The 12,607-nt window shown below is 51.0% G+C and overlaps 1 protein-coding gene across 3 annotated transcripts in view; it reads right to left on the bottom strand.

The window, feature by feature from the left end:
• RFT1 (RFT1 homolog) overlaps nt 1–1,357 on the bottom strand; it is a 37,040-nt gene extending 35,683 nt beyond the window's left edge. For all 3 annotated transcript variants that reach the window (XM_047691911.1, XM_047691921.1, XM_047691930.1), the window contains exon 1: nt 1,242–1,357. In XM_047691911.1, coding sequence (XP_047547867.1) covers nt 1,242–1,304 — 63 coding nt within the window. In that variant the 5' untranslated portion in view covers nt 1,305–1,357. The remainder of the gene's footprint in view (nt 1–1,241) is intronic.
• Between the last annotated feature and the right edge of the window lie 11,250 nt (nt 1,358–12,607).

The following is a 12,607-nucleotide window of genomic DNA, read 5'->3' as shown; positions in this document are numbered from 1 at the left end:
AGTGGAATAGAAGAAAAAAGACTTGGTAAATTCAGGATTCACCTACTTTAGGGTTAGATGAATGTTTATTAAGCATTTATCTTGTGCAAGGAACTCTTCTACATGCTTTATGTGATGAATTTCATTTCATTCCTATAAGGACTATTTTAAAAATCCTTATTAACATAATAAAAATACCTAACATTTACTAAGTACTCATAATGAGCCAGGCACTTAACAGTCATGCCATCTAATCTTGCTAATGACCCTATGAGGTTGCATTACTGTTCTCATTTAAGATGAGGAAAACTGATGCTCAAAGTAAAGCAATTTTTCACAAGGTCAGGGATCTGCCAAGTAAGGAGGATTACACTTGAGCTCAAGTGTGCCCGGTTCTCTCTCCTATTACCCAAGTGAAATGCTGCCTCTAAAATAAAGGGGAGGGCATACTCAGGATTCTTCTGAGTAAGGGCTAAACGGTTCAAGAGTGCAACAGAGGAAAAACTGAGCCCCTTGACTTAGAATGACCAGCTTCTAGGTTAAAAGAATCTTTAGAGACCATTTGGACCAACTGGCATGTACCTTATCTGAGAGATGATGAAAATTAGGGCCAAAAAGGGGAAGTGACTTATCCAAGGTCACATAGCCAGAGGGAAAATGCAGCCAATATTTACTAAGTGCATACTAAGAGTCAGGTTCAGCATTAAGTACAATTATCTTTATGACTCCAGTCAAGCCTCATAGCAAATTTATGAGCTAGGTACTAGTATGACCCCAGTTTTCCCATGAGGAACTGAGTCTTAGCAGAAGTCCTTTGTTCTGGGTCATGCAGCTAGCACAAGGCAGAACCAGGATTCCTACACCAGGTATCTTTTTCTTAGTTATGCCATACTGTCTCTCTCAACTCGGTGGGAGTCAGAGCGTCTGAAAAGGGGTCCGAGGGTCAGCGATGGGGCATGGAGAAAGTGAACCCCTTCCCTTAAAAGCATCATATTCTAGACCACCTGCCACCCGACCCGTCTCCTACTACCATATGGGAGATACAATGCTCAGAACGAAAGTGACTTGTTTGCAGTCTCCCAGCCAGCGCTCCAGGCCCAGGCGCCCCTTCGCCGCCGCCACCGCCTCTTGTCCAACTCCTCTGTAAGTGGGGTCCACACCGGGACTGGGTGTACCCCGGGGCGTGCTCACAAGGGCCCCAGGGCCGCCTCCCCGAGCATCCCGGCTGCGGGTCGAGCTCGGGCCGGCCGGGCAGAGAGTACCTGCAGGAGCAGACCGGAGGAGGCCAGGCGGGCGGCCTGACCCAGCACCTCCCTGCTGCCCATAGCTTCGGCGCCCCAACTCGGTCACCAGGAAACGCCACCGCCTACCCGCCGCGTCGCAAAGAGATAGCGTCACGGAGCGACTCGCCCTTTGATTGGTGATCTTGGGGCAGCGGAGGCGGAGCACGAAACGTTTTGGTCCATTAAGCGGCCGGCTTGAGTGACGTCACTGAGCCGGTGCCGCGTTTCTCCTCGTTCGCTCTGAGCTTGTGAGGTTTCTGTTCCTGCCCCTTCCCGTCCCGAGTAAGTTCATTGAAGCTGTTAAAAGTAGCCAAAGTCCCGTCCCTGAGGCTCTCAGCCTCCCAGCTAAGAAACATGAACTTCCCGGCCTTGTTCATAAGATTTTTGCCTTTTGGCCTTGGTTTACAAAGCTGGACCACAACCCCCAGAATTAGGCAGGACAGGAATTACCATTATTTTACACAGAAAGGACTGAAGGACCGGAAGTTAAATCGGCATTTTCATGTGCGTGTAACCCTTCCTAAAGAGCTGAGAATTGGGCCCTGTGGTCAGATGAGTAAGACGAGACGTGAGTGGAGCCAACTCTGGGCTTCAGATCCTAAAACCCCCTCTTTTGCCTACATGCTACCCGTTGTGAGGACAGAGCAGAGGAATGGGCGGGAAGCGCTTTGTAAAACATAAAGCACAACGCACAGCATCGGCTGCTCTGTCCTTGTTCTTATCTACTATGCAGTCCTAGGAAGCCCACTTTCCCAGTCTCTTTTAGGCCTTCCCTGATTTGACCCCAGTCTATTTTCTGAACTACCTTTCACGCCACCACTGCCCTTTCCCAACACTTTCCGGTCCTAGCCATTTGGAACACTTACCATTCCTCAAACAGGCCCTATCTCATTAGACTTTGTTCTTGTTGCCCTCTGCCCAAAGTGCCTTCCCTGATGGCCCATCCAGCCTCTCTCACTCACTCTCCCAGACCCCATTGTCCCGACTTTCCCGAGTACTACAGTCGACACCTGCTATGGAGTGAATGCTGGTGTCCTCCCCAAATTCATGTTGAACCCCTAATCCCCAGTGTGATGGTACTTGGAGGTGGGGCCTTTGGGAGGTAATAGGTTATGAGCATGGTACCTTCATGAATGGGGTTAGTGCCTTTATAAGAAGACATAAGAGAGAAAGGAATGCTCTCTCTCTGCCATATGAGGACACAGCAAGAAGGCAGCCATCTACAAACCAGCCAGCCTTTATCCTGAACTTTGCAGCCTCCAGAACTGCAATAAATAAATGCCTGTCATTTAAGCCACCTAGTCCTTTGTATGTTGTTCCAGCAGCCTAAGCACCTGGAAAGCACTTTGTGATCTTTATAGCTTCTAGCACAATCTGCTTTGCGGTGAAGAGTCTTGAATATGTGTCTCTGCCTAAACAGCCATGAGCTTCAAGAAGGCAAGAGTGTTGCAGCAATATTGGGGAAGGCTCCTAGGAGTTCCATAAATGCCTCCTGCCCTGTTACAGCTGCCTGGTGCTGTTGGAAACAGACCACAGGGCTCAAGGCCAATCCCCTCTCCTCCCCCACTCCATCTTGCCAAATTACTCAAACTATCCAATGATAGAGGTTCAGAATGTGTTTGACTATGAGACAGACCTGGCCCTGAATCCTCATTCTGTTACTCACTAACCTGGCAACCTCCATCTGCTCATCTATTGAATAGGAGATATTTTCTATCTATCTGTCCTGTGAGAGTAATCATAAGAATGGAAGCAGACAAAAGTCTGGCCCTTCAGGAACCTAAAATACAGTGGAAGGGAAAACAATTGAAACATGCCTGGTAATAAAATTTCACATAGTGATAAGTGCTATGAAAAATATGAAACCAGATAAGGTAAGAGAGGCTTTTGGAGGGGGAGGGGACATGCTGTTCTGGAGAGCAAGGTAAATCAGGCACCCACCTGGGATAGGACTGTACCTAGAGAGGAGGGCAAAGTGCCAAAGGGTCAGCCTATTGTATTTGGTCTAATGGCTGAGATGCCCAAGGGCTTGACCTGGGCAGCTTGCCCATCCCCATGGAGCTTGAGCTGGCAGATGAGGTAGGCACCCGCTCCCTTTATCCCCAGCCAAGCAGCTGCCTCCTCCATGGCTAGCCCCTGAAGCAGAACCAACGAAGAGCTCTTCATGTCCACATACTCCTAACCCTGGGCATCCTGGTGGGCTGGCCTAGCAGAGACGAGGAGGTCCTTTTGCTGGGGGCAAAGAAGCCAAAAGGGAAATGCTCCAGGCTAAGTCCAAAGAGCAAAGCCTCAGGGGAGTCCAGGATACAGACTCTGAGGGGTTCTTGGGCACAGCATCAGGGGACCCTTTTCTCTCATTCTGGAAGTTAGGACTTAGTAAGGAGAGACTGAGCATGCACTTTTTGCTCAGAGCCGTACTGGGTGCTGGGGTGGTGGGGGGAGGAACCTTGCTGAGGGTCAATGAGCACTGAACACTGACTCCGTGGTACTCGTGGCATGCACGGCACTCGTGTGTGCAATGTACATGTGTGTTTCAGCTCTTTTACCTCCCTCAACAGCTCTTGGGGTGGGTATTACATATGAGCACAAGGAAGCACAGAAATGGTAGTGACTCACCCAAGATCATTCAGCGAGGGGGCAGTCAAGCTGGTATTTGAACCCAGATGCTTTCTGACCCTAAATGCTTGGAGATGCTCCTGCCCTCAAAAAGCTTCTGGTCCCAAAGGAGACCTAAGAGTCCCCATATCTGAACCACAGAGAACATACGTGGCATCAAGGGGATGGACTCTGGGAGACCTGCAGTGGTCAAGCGCCAGTGGGCTTAGAGGATTCCCTCACCTCCATGCCGAGCCTCCCCAAAGGCCTTGCCTCTTCTAGGAGCACTGGTACCCACAGGGTATGGCACAATCTGTGGGTTTTGTGTAGAAGGCTAAGCTCAAGGCTGGTGAACTGCTGTCTGCTGGCTATTGCCTGTTTTGTACACAGCCTTCAAACCAAGAACGGTTTTTACATTTTCAAATGGTTGCGGGAAAAATCAAAAGAAAAATATTTGATGACACAGGAGAAGTATATGAACTTCAAATTCCAATGTCCAGAAATAAAATGGTCTCGGAGAACACCCCCGTCCACCCACTTGTCCACATACCGTCTGCAACTACGGCCATGCTATCAGAACAGAATAGTGTGCCCCCCAAAACTGAAAATACATCCTATCTGGCCTTTTACAGAAAAAGGTTGTCAGTCCTGGTGATCAGTGTCGAGCCCCAGTGCCTGACATGGAGTACACATCTGGATATTGAATGAATGAATGCAGGTATAAGTGAATGATGAAGCACTAGGAAAAAAAAGGGAAGACGGGTTCTTCCCCAGGGGTCACCTGGTTTGGAGAACACCAGACTATAGATGGTGGTCACTGAAGGAGCTGTGTCCCCAGGCTGCCCCCCCTCCATCCTGCCTTCTTGCCAGGTGGCCTCCCTGCAGAGGAAAGCTGACCCAAGCAGGCTATTTCATTACAAAGCTAGAGGGAGTGCCAGGGCTGACACCAAGCCAGCTAGTCTCCCCAAGAAGCAGGGCAGGGGGGGGGGCGGGTTGCCAGGGGGCAGCTAAGGAGGGAGGAAGCTATGTGCCTTGGGAGGAGGCGGAGCTGGGCTTGGTCCCAGGCACCAGCCAGTAGGTGGAGGGTGTCTTGGGTGAGGGCCCTGCCCTCCCAAGCCTTCCTGCTGCACCAAGAACCTCCCCCACGGCCCCTCCCAGAAGGAGAACCCCAAGGCTCTGCTCCTCTCTCAGAAGTCCCGGGAGGGTCTGGGGCGGGGGGAAGGTGAGAGCACCGGCGGTGCAACTAATAGTTCACATTTGCCGAGCCCATGTAGGCTCGGTATCAGGCATTTTGCTTTCATGATCTCATTTTATTCCCACAGCAGCCCCATGGGGTAGGCACCCTTGTTCTCCCCATTTTACAGACGCAGGAAACTGAGGCTCAATGCCGTAACAGACTTGCCCAAGGTCTAGTAAATGGTGGTGCTGGAATTTGCCCCTGGCAGTGTAGCTCTCAGACCCCAAGCAGGACTAAACCAGAGTGTCTTTTGTTAATGCTGATTCCTGGGCTCCACCTCAGCAGTTCTGATTTAAGAGGCTGGGATGGGCCTGGGAATTTGCATTAACGAGCACCCTGATTGGTTCTGATACAGTGGACCAGGCTCTGAGAAACACTGCCTGGGGGCACTTCTTCAGGCACCCTGTACAAAACTGCTTCCCTTAGGGCACCTGTGTGGCTCAGTCGTTAAGCCTCTGCCTTCGGCTCTGGGTCATGATCCCAGGGTCCTGGGATCGAGCCTGGCATTGGGCTTCCTGCTCACAGGGAGCCCGCTTCTCCCTCTCTTTCCCACTTGTGCTTTCTCTCCCTACCTCTTTCTCTCAAATAAATAAATAAAATCTTTAAAAAACAAAACAAAACAAAACTGCTTCCTTCGATGAGCTGAAAAGAGTCTGTCTGCTTTAAGCTGGCAAAGCAAGTCCTGAGCTCTGCCCCAGGCTTGTCCAGCCTGCAAGGGGTCTTGCTGTCAGGACTGGGCTGTGGGTCAGTGGTCAGGGCAGCAGGGGTTGGAGGCAGTGCCTGGGTGAGGGCCTTGGGGAAATTCCTTGCCAGGAAGGGTGTACCGTGCCGCCCTGGGGACCCAGGGTCTGCCCATGCATTGAGGGTGAGCTGCCATAGGCCCAGGGTTCTGCTGGCTCCTCTGGGCACTGACTTGTGCAGAGACAGGAGAGTGACCTGTCACACGTGCAGTATGGTTCAGTTCAATGCCATCCTGATTTCGAAGCCACCACCCCATGCTGTGCCTTGGGAGGGAGAGCAAGGGCAAATGGGGCACCATCACTGTGCTCTCAGAGCCTGGGGTCCCTCTCCAGGAGAACACAAGTGTGATCCCAGGCAGGCTGGGGTGGAAGAAATGGGCCTGGAGAATTCGGGGGAGCGGGGTGGACAGATGTTTCCGGCTGGGGCATCAGCAAAGCTTTCCTGCAGAGGCTGTTTTTGGGCTGTGCCTGAGTGGGCAAGAGAGCTGGGTCAAACACAGGGCTGTGCTGGGCCAAGGGAGCAGGAGCAGCGAGGGCTTATGGGAGGGAACTGGCTGAGCCCATCGGAGGACCCAGGCATTGGCTCTGACTGCCCTGGAGTGCAGAATCCTACAAATGGGCTGGGCTCCAGTGCTGGGCCGGTGGCTCCCAGAAGAACAAGTTCACGGGGGTGGCCATGCATGTGTGAATAAATACAAATTCAGCGACATGTGTTCATGGGCATGGTGAGGGGAGCACGCACTTACGTGTGTGAGCAGGCCTGCTTGCCAGGGGCTGCCTTCAGTTACATAAAGTCTGGGCGAGGAGGTGTGTGTCCGTGTGTATGAACGGACTCATGCTTGTGAGTTCATATGTGAGTGTGGACACGAAAGCATGACTGTGTGGTCACGTGCAGAGCGCGCGATGTGGGAGGACATGAAGGCGTGGACGCCTGCGAGTATACTCTGGGACTCAGCCTTCGGGCTTTCTGAGTCGCGGTCCACAGCCCCCGTAAGGGGAACAGTGGTTAATGTTGTCGGAGTCAGGCCCCCACTTCCCATGTGACACCTCGGGGCATCCTCTCATCCATCCTGCGAGGTGGACTTATACTCGTTATGTCATCATCTTATCTGTTATTACCTCTGTTTTACAGAGGAAGCCACCGAGGCTCAGGAAAGTCAAGTGATTTGCTTAGGGTTATGCAGCCAGCAGGTAGCAGAGCCAAGACTAAGCCCAAGCTGTGGGGCCTCAGAGGCCCCCCACTTCCTGTTTCCTACAAGCTGCTGCTGGGCCATCCGTGGTGAGGAGCTGCACTGGCATACGGCTGGCCTGGACATGGCACAGACGCCCAGGGCTCCTCATGGGCTAAGTGGGAAGGGACCGCCCCTGGGGCCTGGCCCTTGGGACCCAGGGCTGCAAAGTAGAAATGTCACACAGAGGTGAAATGGGGCAGTCCTTGTTTATCCCAAACCCCAAAGAATTTGGACTGGAGCCAGCAGAGGCCCCTAGCCTGAGCAATGTGCTGTGTCCTGCTCTTTGGAACAACAGCCCAGCATGGAGAGTTGCCCCAGACTCTGTTATGCTGGTTTCTTGGAGGCTGCTTCACAGCAGAAGGCCAGGATCCCAGACTGGGGACCAGCGTCCCTTCCTTGCCCTCTAACAGCCTGTTGGCTGCAGCAGCACCCCTCCTTGTGTTCCTGTCTTTCTTGTTGCGTTCAGGGTGCCAGTTGCCATGTTAAAAAACAAAGCAGACCACAAACAAAGGGTCTTCCAGGGTCCTTTTCCCTACCACTTGGAGATGGACTGATCTATGTCAAAGGCCTTTTGGGGAAGTCATTTGCTCACTTCTCTGAGTCTCCTACCCTCATCTGTAAAACGGGGGTAACCAGAATCCCTACCATGTGGGTCACAGTGAGAATGAAATGAGGTAACACGTGCAGAGCTCTCCACACCGCTGGGCACACAGAATGAGCGTGCCTGACACACACAGGCGCTGTCAGCGACATTTCCACCGGATTCGCAACGGCAAGGCTGACCTCATTTCTCCCTGTGACCCTGGCAAAACATTCCATCTTTCTGAACCTCCATCTCCCACCCCGTAGAGATTCTTTTGACTTTTTTTTTTTTGGTTGTTTCTGTTGTTATATATTGAAATATTTAAAAATTTATTTTCATAATTCCGTACCATTAAATTCACCCCTTCTAAAGCGTACAAGTCAGGGGGTGTTAGCGTATGGCCAGAGTTGTGCCAGGGTCAACTAGGATCTCATCCAGAGCGTTTTCATCACTCGCAAAAGAAGCCCCCTAGTCACTAGCAGGCTCTCCCCTTTCTTGCTTCTACGCAGCTCCTGGATACCAAGAATCAACTTTGTGTCTTTGGATTTGCTGATTCTGGGAAGTTCATATAAATGGAATTGTACAGAGCCAGGTCTTTTGCACCAGGATTCTTTCCCTTAACATAGTGGGGTTTGTTTTGTTTTGTTTTGTTTTTTAAGAATGGTCCATGTTGGGCAATGTCCAGTACTTTGTAATTTTTATGGCTGAGCCCTGTTCTACGTGTAGCTTGACCACATTCTGTTTATTCACTTAGCTGCTGGTGGAGAGCTGGGTTGTTTCCACTTTTTGGCTGGTAAGGATACTGTTGCTATGAGCATTTGCATAAAGATTTTTGCGCGGACATACATGTTTTCCATTCTCTTGGGTAGGTATCTGGGTGTGAGGTTGTGCTAACTCTGTGTTAATCTGATTTTCACAGTGACTGCACTATTTTATGTCCCCATCAGTAGTAGAGAAGGGCTCCGATGTCTCCCCTTCCTCACTAATACTTACTATTGTCCGTGTTTTAATCATAGTCACACCAGCAGGTATGAAGCAATATGTCCTTTTGATTTGCATTTCCCTAATGACTAATGTTCTTGAGCATCTTTTTGTGTGCTTATTGGCCATTTGCATGTCTTTTTTGGGGCACATGTCTGTTGAAAGCCTTTGCCCGTTTTAACATTCTTTTTTTATTTTAGCCAATAGTTACTGGAGCACCTACTATGTGCTGGCAAACTTAGGGACTCTGCTTGGAGCATGAAAGCTTGCCCCGCCCAGCCTCCCAGGGCTGTCACATTGGAGCATGTGTGTGGGGGAAGGGACACGGCTCCAAAAAAGGGAGGAGGCACAGAGTGGACAAGGGCCTCGGGTTTCAGAGGCTCTGTCTGTGTAATGCACCCTCCCAGGGGCTACCCTGCCCATTGGCTGCCCCACCACACCTGACACCAGTGTGATCAATACCATGTAGCCCGAAGCTGACTGCAAGTGGTAGGCACTGCCTGAGTATGCTCCCTCAGGGATTCTCAATTTAAACCTACTCCTACCCAACCAGGGCCAGCCACATAACCCCTGGTCATCTTCAGGGAGCTCTGCGTGGTGACTGCTGGCAGCAGTGGGGCTCTGCTGAGGTCTGAGCAATAGGAAGATAGGAGGACTTTGCTCTGCGTCCACTGCTGTGTGCCTTCTGCATGTTCCTTGACCTCTCTGAGCCTCAGTTTTCGTTCTTTTTTTTAAAAGATTTTATTTATTTATTTGACAGAGAGAGATCATAAGCAGGAGAGGCAGGCAGAGAGAGAGGGGGAAGCAGACTCCCTGCCGAGCAGAGAGTCTGATGTGGGGCTTGATCCCAGGACCCTCAGATCATGACCTGAGCTGAAGGCAGAGGCTTAATCCACTGAACCAACCAGGTGCCCCCTTTCTTTCTTTCTTTCTTTCTTTCTTTCTTTCTTTCTTTCTTCCTTTCTTTCTTCTTTCTTTCTTTCTTCTTTCTTTCTTCTTTCTTTCTTTCTTTCTTCTTTCTTTTCTTCTTTCTTTCTTTCTTCTTTCTTTCTTTCTCTTTCTTTCTTTCTTTCTTTCTTTCTTTCTTTCTTTCTTTCTTTTTAAGATTTTACTTATTTATCTGAGAGAAAGAGAGAGAGGGCATGAGCAGGAGGGACAGGCAGAGGGAGAGGGAAAGAATCTCAAGCAGACTCCCTGCGGAGTGCAGAGCCCAATGCGGGGTTCGATCTTATGACCCTTGATCGTGACCAGAGATGAAATCAAGAGTGTGACATTCAATCGACTGAGCCACTCAGACTGAGCACTCTGAGTCTGAGTTTCCTTATCTGTGAAACGGGAGAATACTAGCACATTCTCTAGGTGATTATAAGGCTGAAATGAAATAATACAGAGGTTGAGGCAGAGGAAATGTTTACTAAGTATAACTCATGTTCTTTTTTTGTCATCTGAAAACTGTGAGGGACAAGATAATCTCTGAAGGCTTGACTCCCTCATAGAAAGGAGAGGTTGATGGGGCGCCTGGGTGCCTCAGTCGGTAAAGCATCTGACTTCGGTTCAGGTCATGATCTCAGGGTCCTGGGATGGAGCCCCACACTGAGCTCCATGCTCAGCAGAGTCTGCTTGAGGTTCCTCCCTCCATCTCTCCTCCCACTTGTGTTCTGTCTCTCTCCGTCAAGTAAATAAATAAATAAAATCTTAAGGGAAGGAAGGAAGGAAGGAGGGAGGAGAAAGGAAGGAAGGAAGGAAAGAAGGAAGAAATAAAGAAGTTGATAAGGATCAAGGGACACCCCCAGGTCAGACAGAAGAAGCAAAAAGGGATGTCAGACCCTCCCAGCCACAGTTGCCTCTGTGGGCAGCAGCTGCCCTGAGTTCAGAGCTACCCAAAAAGAACTTCAGAGGTGCGGCCCCAGCGTGGGCAATAAGACCATCCCAGGAAGCCCTCCAGCCTCTGTGGCTCTCTTGTCTCCACCCTGGCTTTGCCTCAGCCCTCCTGGCCTACACCACGGCAGCCGGAGCCTTCTCACTATTCTGCAGAGCTCATGGCCAAGGGGAAATATGTTTCCAGATAGGGTGAAAATAGATCCTTCTCCAAATATGCTCATCATGACTAAGAAAATAAATAGAACCAAGAGGGAAAAGAGGAGGGCGCAGCCAGCAGACGAGGCCAGGTCTGTGCGGGTCTAGAAGGACAAGCTGCCAGACAGGTGGGGGTTGGGTTTGTGCAACAGAGGGTGTGTGTGACTGTGTATGAGTGTGTGCCTATGTGTGTGACTGAATGAGTTTGTACATGATGCATGAGTAAGTGTGTGTGACAGTGAATGCGAGCGTGTGTGTGTGTGTGTGAGTGTGCACGTGTGAGTTGGTACGGATGAATTTGTGAATAAGCCTCTAGGCATGTGTATGTTTGAGCGTGAATGTGCCTAAGTAAGAATGTACAGAGCACATATGTGGGTGAGTGTTCACCTGTGTTGTGGGGCGTGTGTGTGTGAACAGGTGTCCGTGAGTGTTTATATGCAGGTGTAGGTAAGAGTTGTGTGTGCAGATTGTGTGAGTGCATGTGTGAACTGGTATGCGTTCATATGTGTGTGTGTGTGTGTGTGTGTGTGTGTGCGTGTGCACGGACATGCTCTTGTGTAAGGGGTGCCCCAAGCCTCATGCTCTGGAAGGCGGCCCCGAGGAAAGGGAGAATTCTTTGGGCTTAGTCACTCATGGCTCAGACATAGCCAATCCAAGAACATATTTCACGATAGACCAGGCTGCATTTGTCATCGGAACTTCCTGTTACCCCTTGGCAGGGGAGGCTTCCCCAAGCTGGAGCCTGGCGGGGACCCCTCAGGGGCATAAAATGTTGGAACCCGAAAGGATCTCTGATCTCTTCTCCCCAAAGACTTGATGATATGCGTGGGGAGGCTCAGGCCCAGGGTCACACGGCTGGGGAGGAACAAGGCTGGGAACTCAGGCCTTTTGTCTCTGTCCGGGGTTCTGTGCCTCCCACGGAGACACACCTTCAGCTTTCCCCAGTCATCCCTCCTTCATGCATTCAGCAATCGTCTACCAAGAACCTCTTCAGGACCACACACCACACTGGGGGCTAAGGTACAGATAAGACCCTGTCTCAAGAAGCATTCCTCCCAGGGTGGAGAGGGGGACTGCAAGCGAATAACCCAGTGGGTGAGATAACTCCAGACCCTGGAAGGCGGGGTGGTGGCATCAGAGGCCAGCTTCAGTGGTGGAGGGGTGTCAGGGAGAGTCTGTGCAGAGCGACATTAGTGCGGAGGCCAGGACAAGGGAGCCAGCTACTCCCAGTGGGGGATCCAGACCCATTTCCTACTTGAGCTCATAGGGGAGCATGAAACTGTTAGAAGGCCACTGGTCAGGAGGCCTTGGCCACTGCCCTACCCAAATCTGATGGCAAGTGATGGGAAACCAGAGGAATGCTCCCTCAGAGAAGGCCAGAGCTGAGAGGCAAGTGGGGCTCAGGGCCCAGGAAACATCGCTGGCACCATAGAGGACCATCAGCCTCTACTCACGCCCCGGAGTTCCTTTCCCGCTGCCATGAAAGTGCTAGTAACCACGGATGTTGGAGAACAGTGTCTATGGACTTGGCTGAGCACTTAGCATGGGCCAGGGGTATCCCAGGCACTTCCCCGCCCCCACATACCTTAGGAAATGGGCACTGATGATACCTCCGATTTATAGAAGAAAGCGAGAACCCATTGAAATAACATGTTTAAGATCATACCCCCAGGAAGGGGCTGAGCTGCCCTTTGTACCCAGGCGTCTTGGGATCCCAAAGGCCGGAGCCCCTGAGCACACACCTCAGCCCCTCCTGCTTGTCTGACCTTCACATTTCACTGTCCTGGTCTCCTAGAATCACCCTGCCTGATCTTGGAGCTCCCTCTGACTCAGGCCTCATGGCCTGTCGTATAGCCATAAATGTTTATGGGTCCGCCATCTACAACTACCATCTACCACTG

Source organism: Lutra lutra, chromosome 1 (assembly GCF_902655055.1).
Source record: "Lutra lutra chromosome 1, mLutLut1.2, whole genome shotgun sequence".
NCBI lineage: Eukaryota > Metazoa > Chordata > Mammalia > Carnivora > Mustelidae > Lutra > Lutra lutra.
Note: the sequence above shows the minus strand (reverse complement) of the source record. Positions and strands in the feature narration are given on the sequence as shown.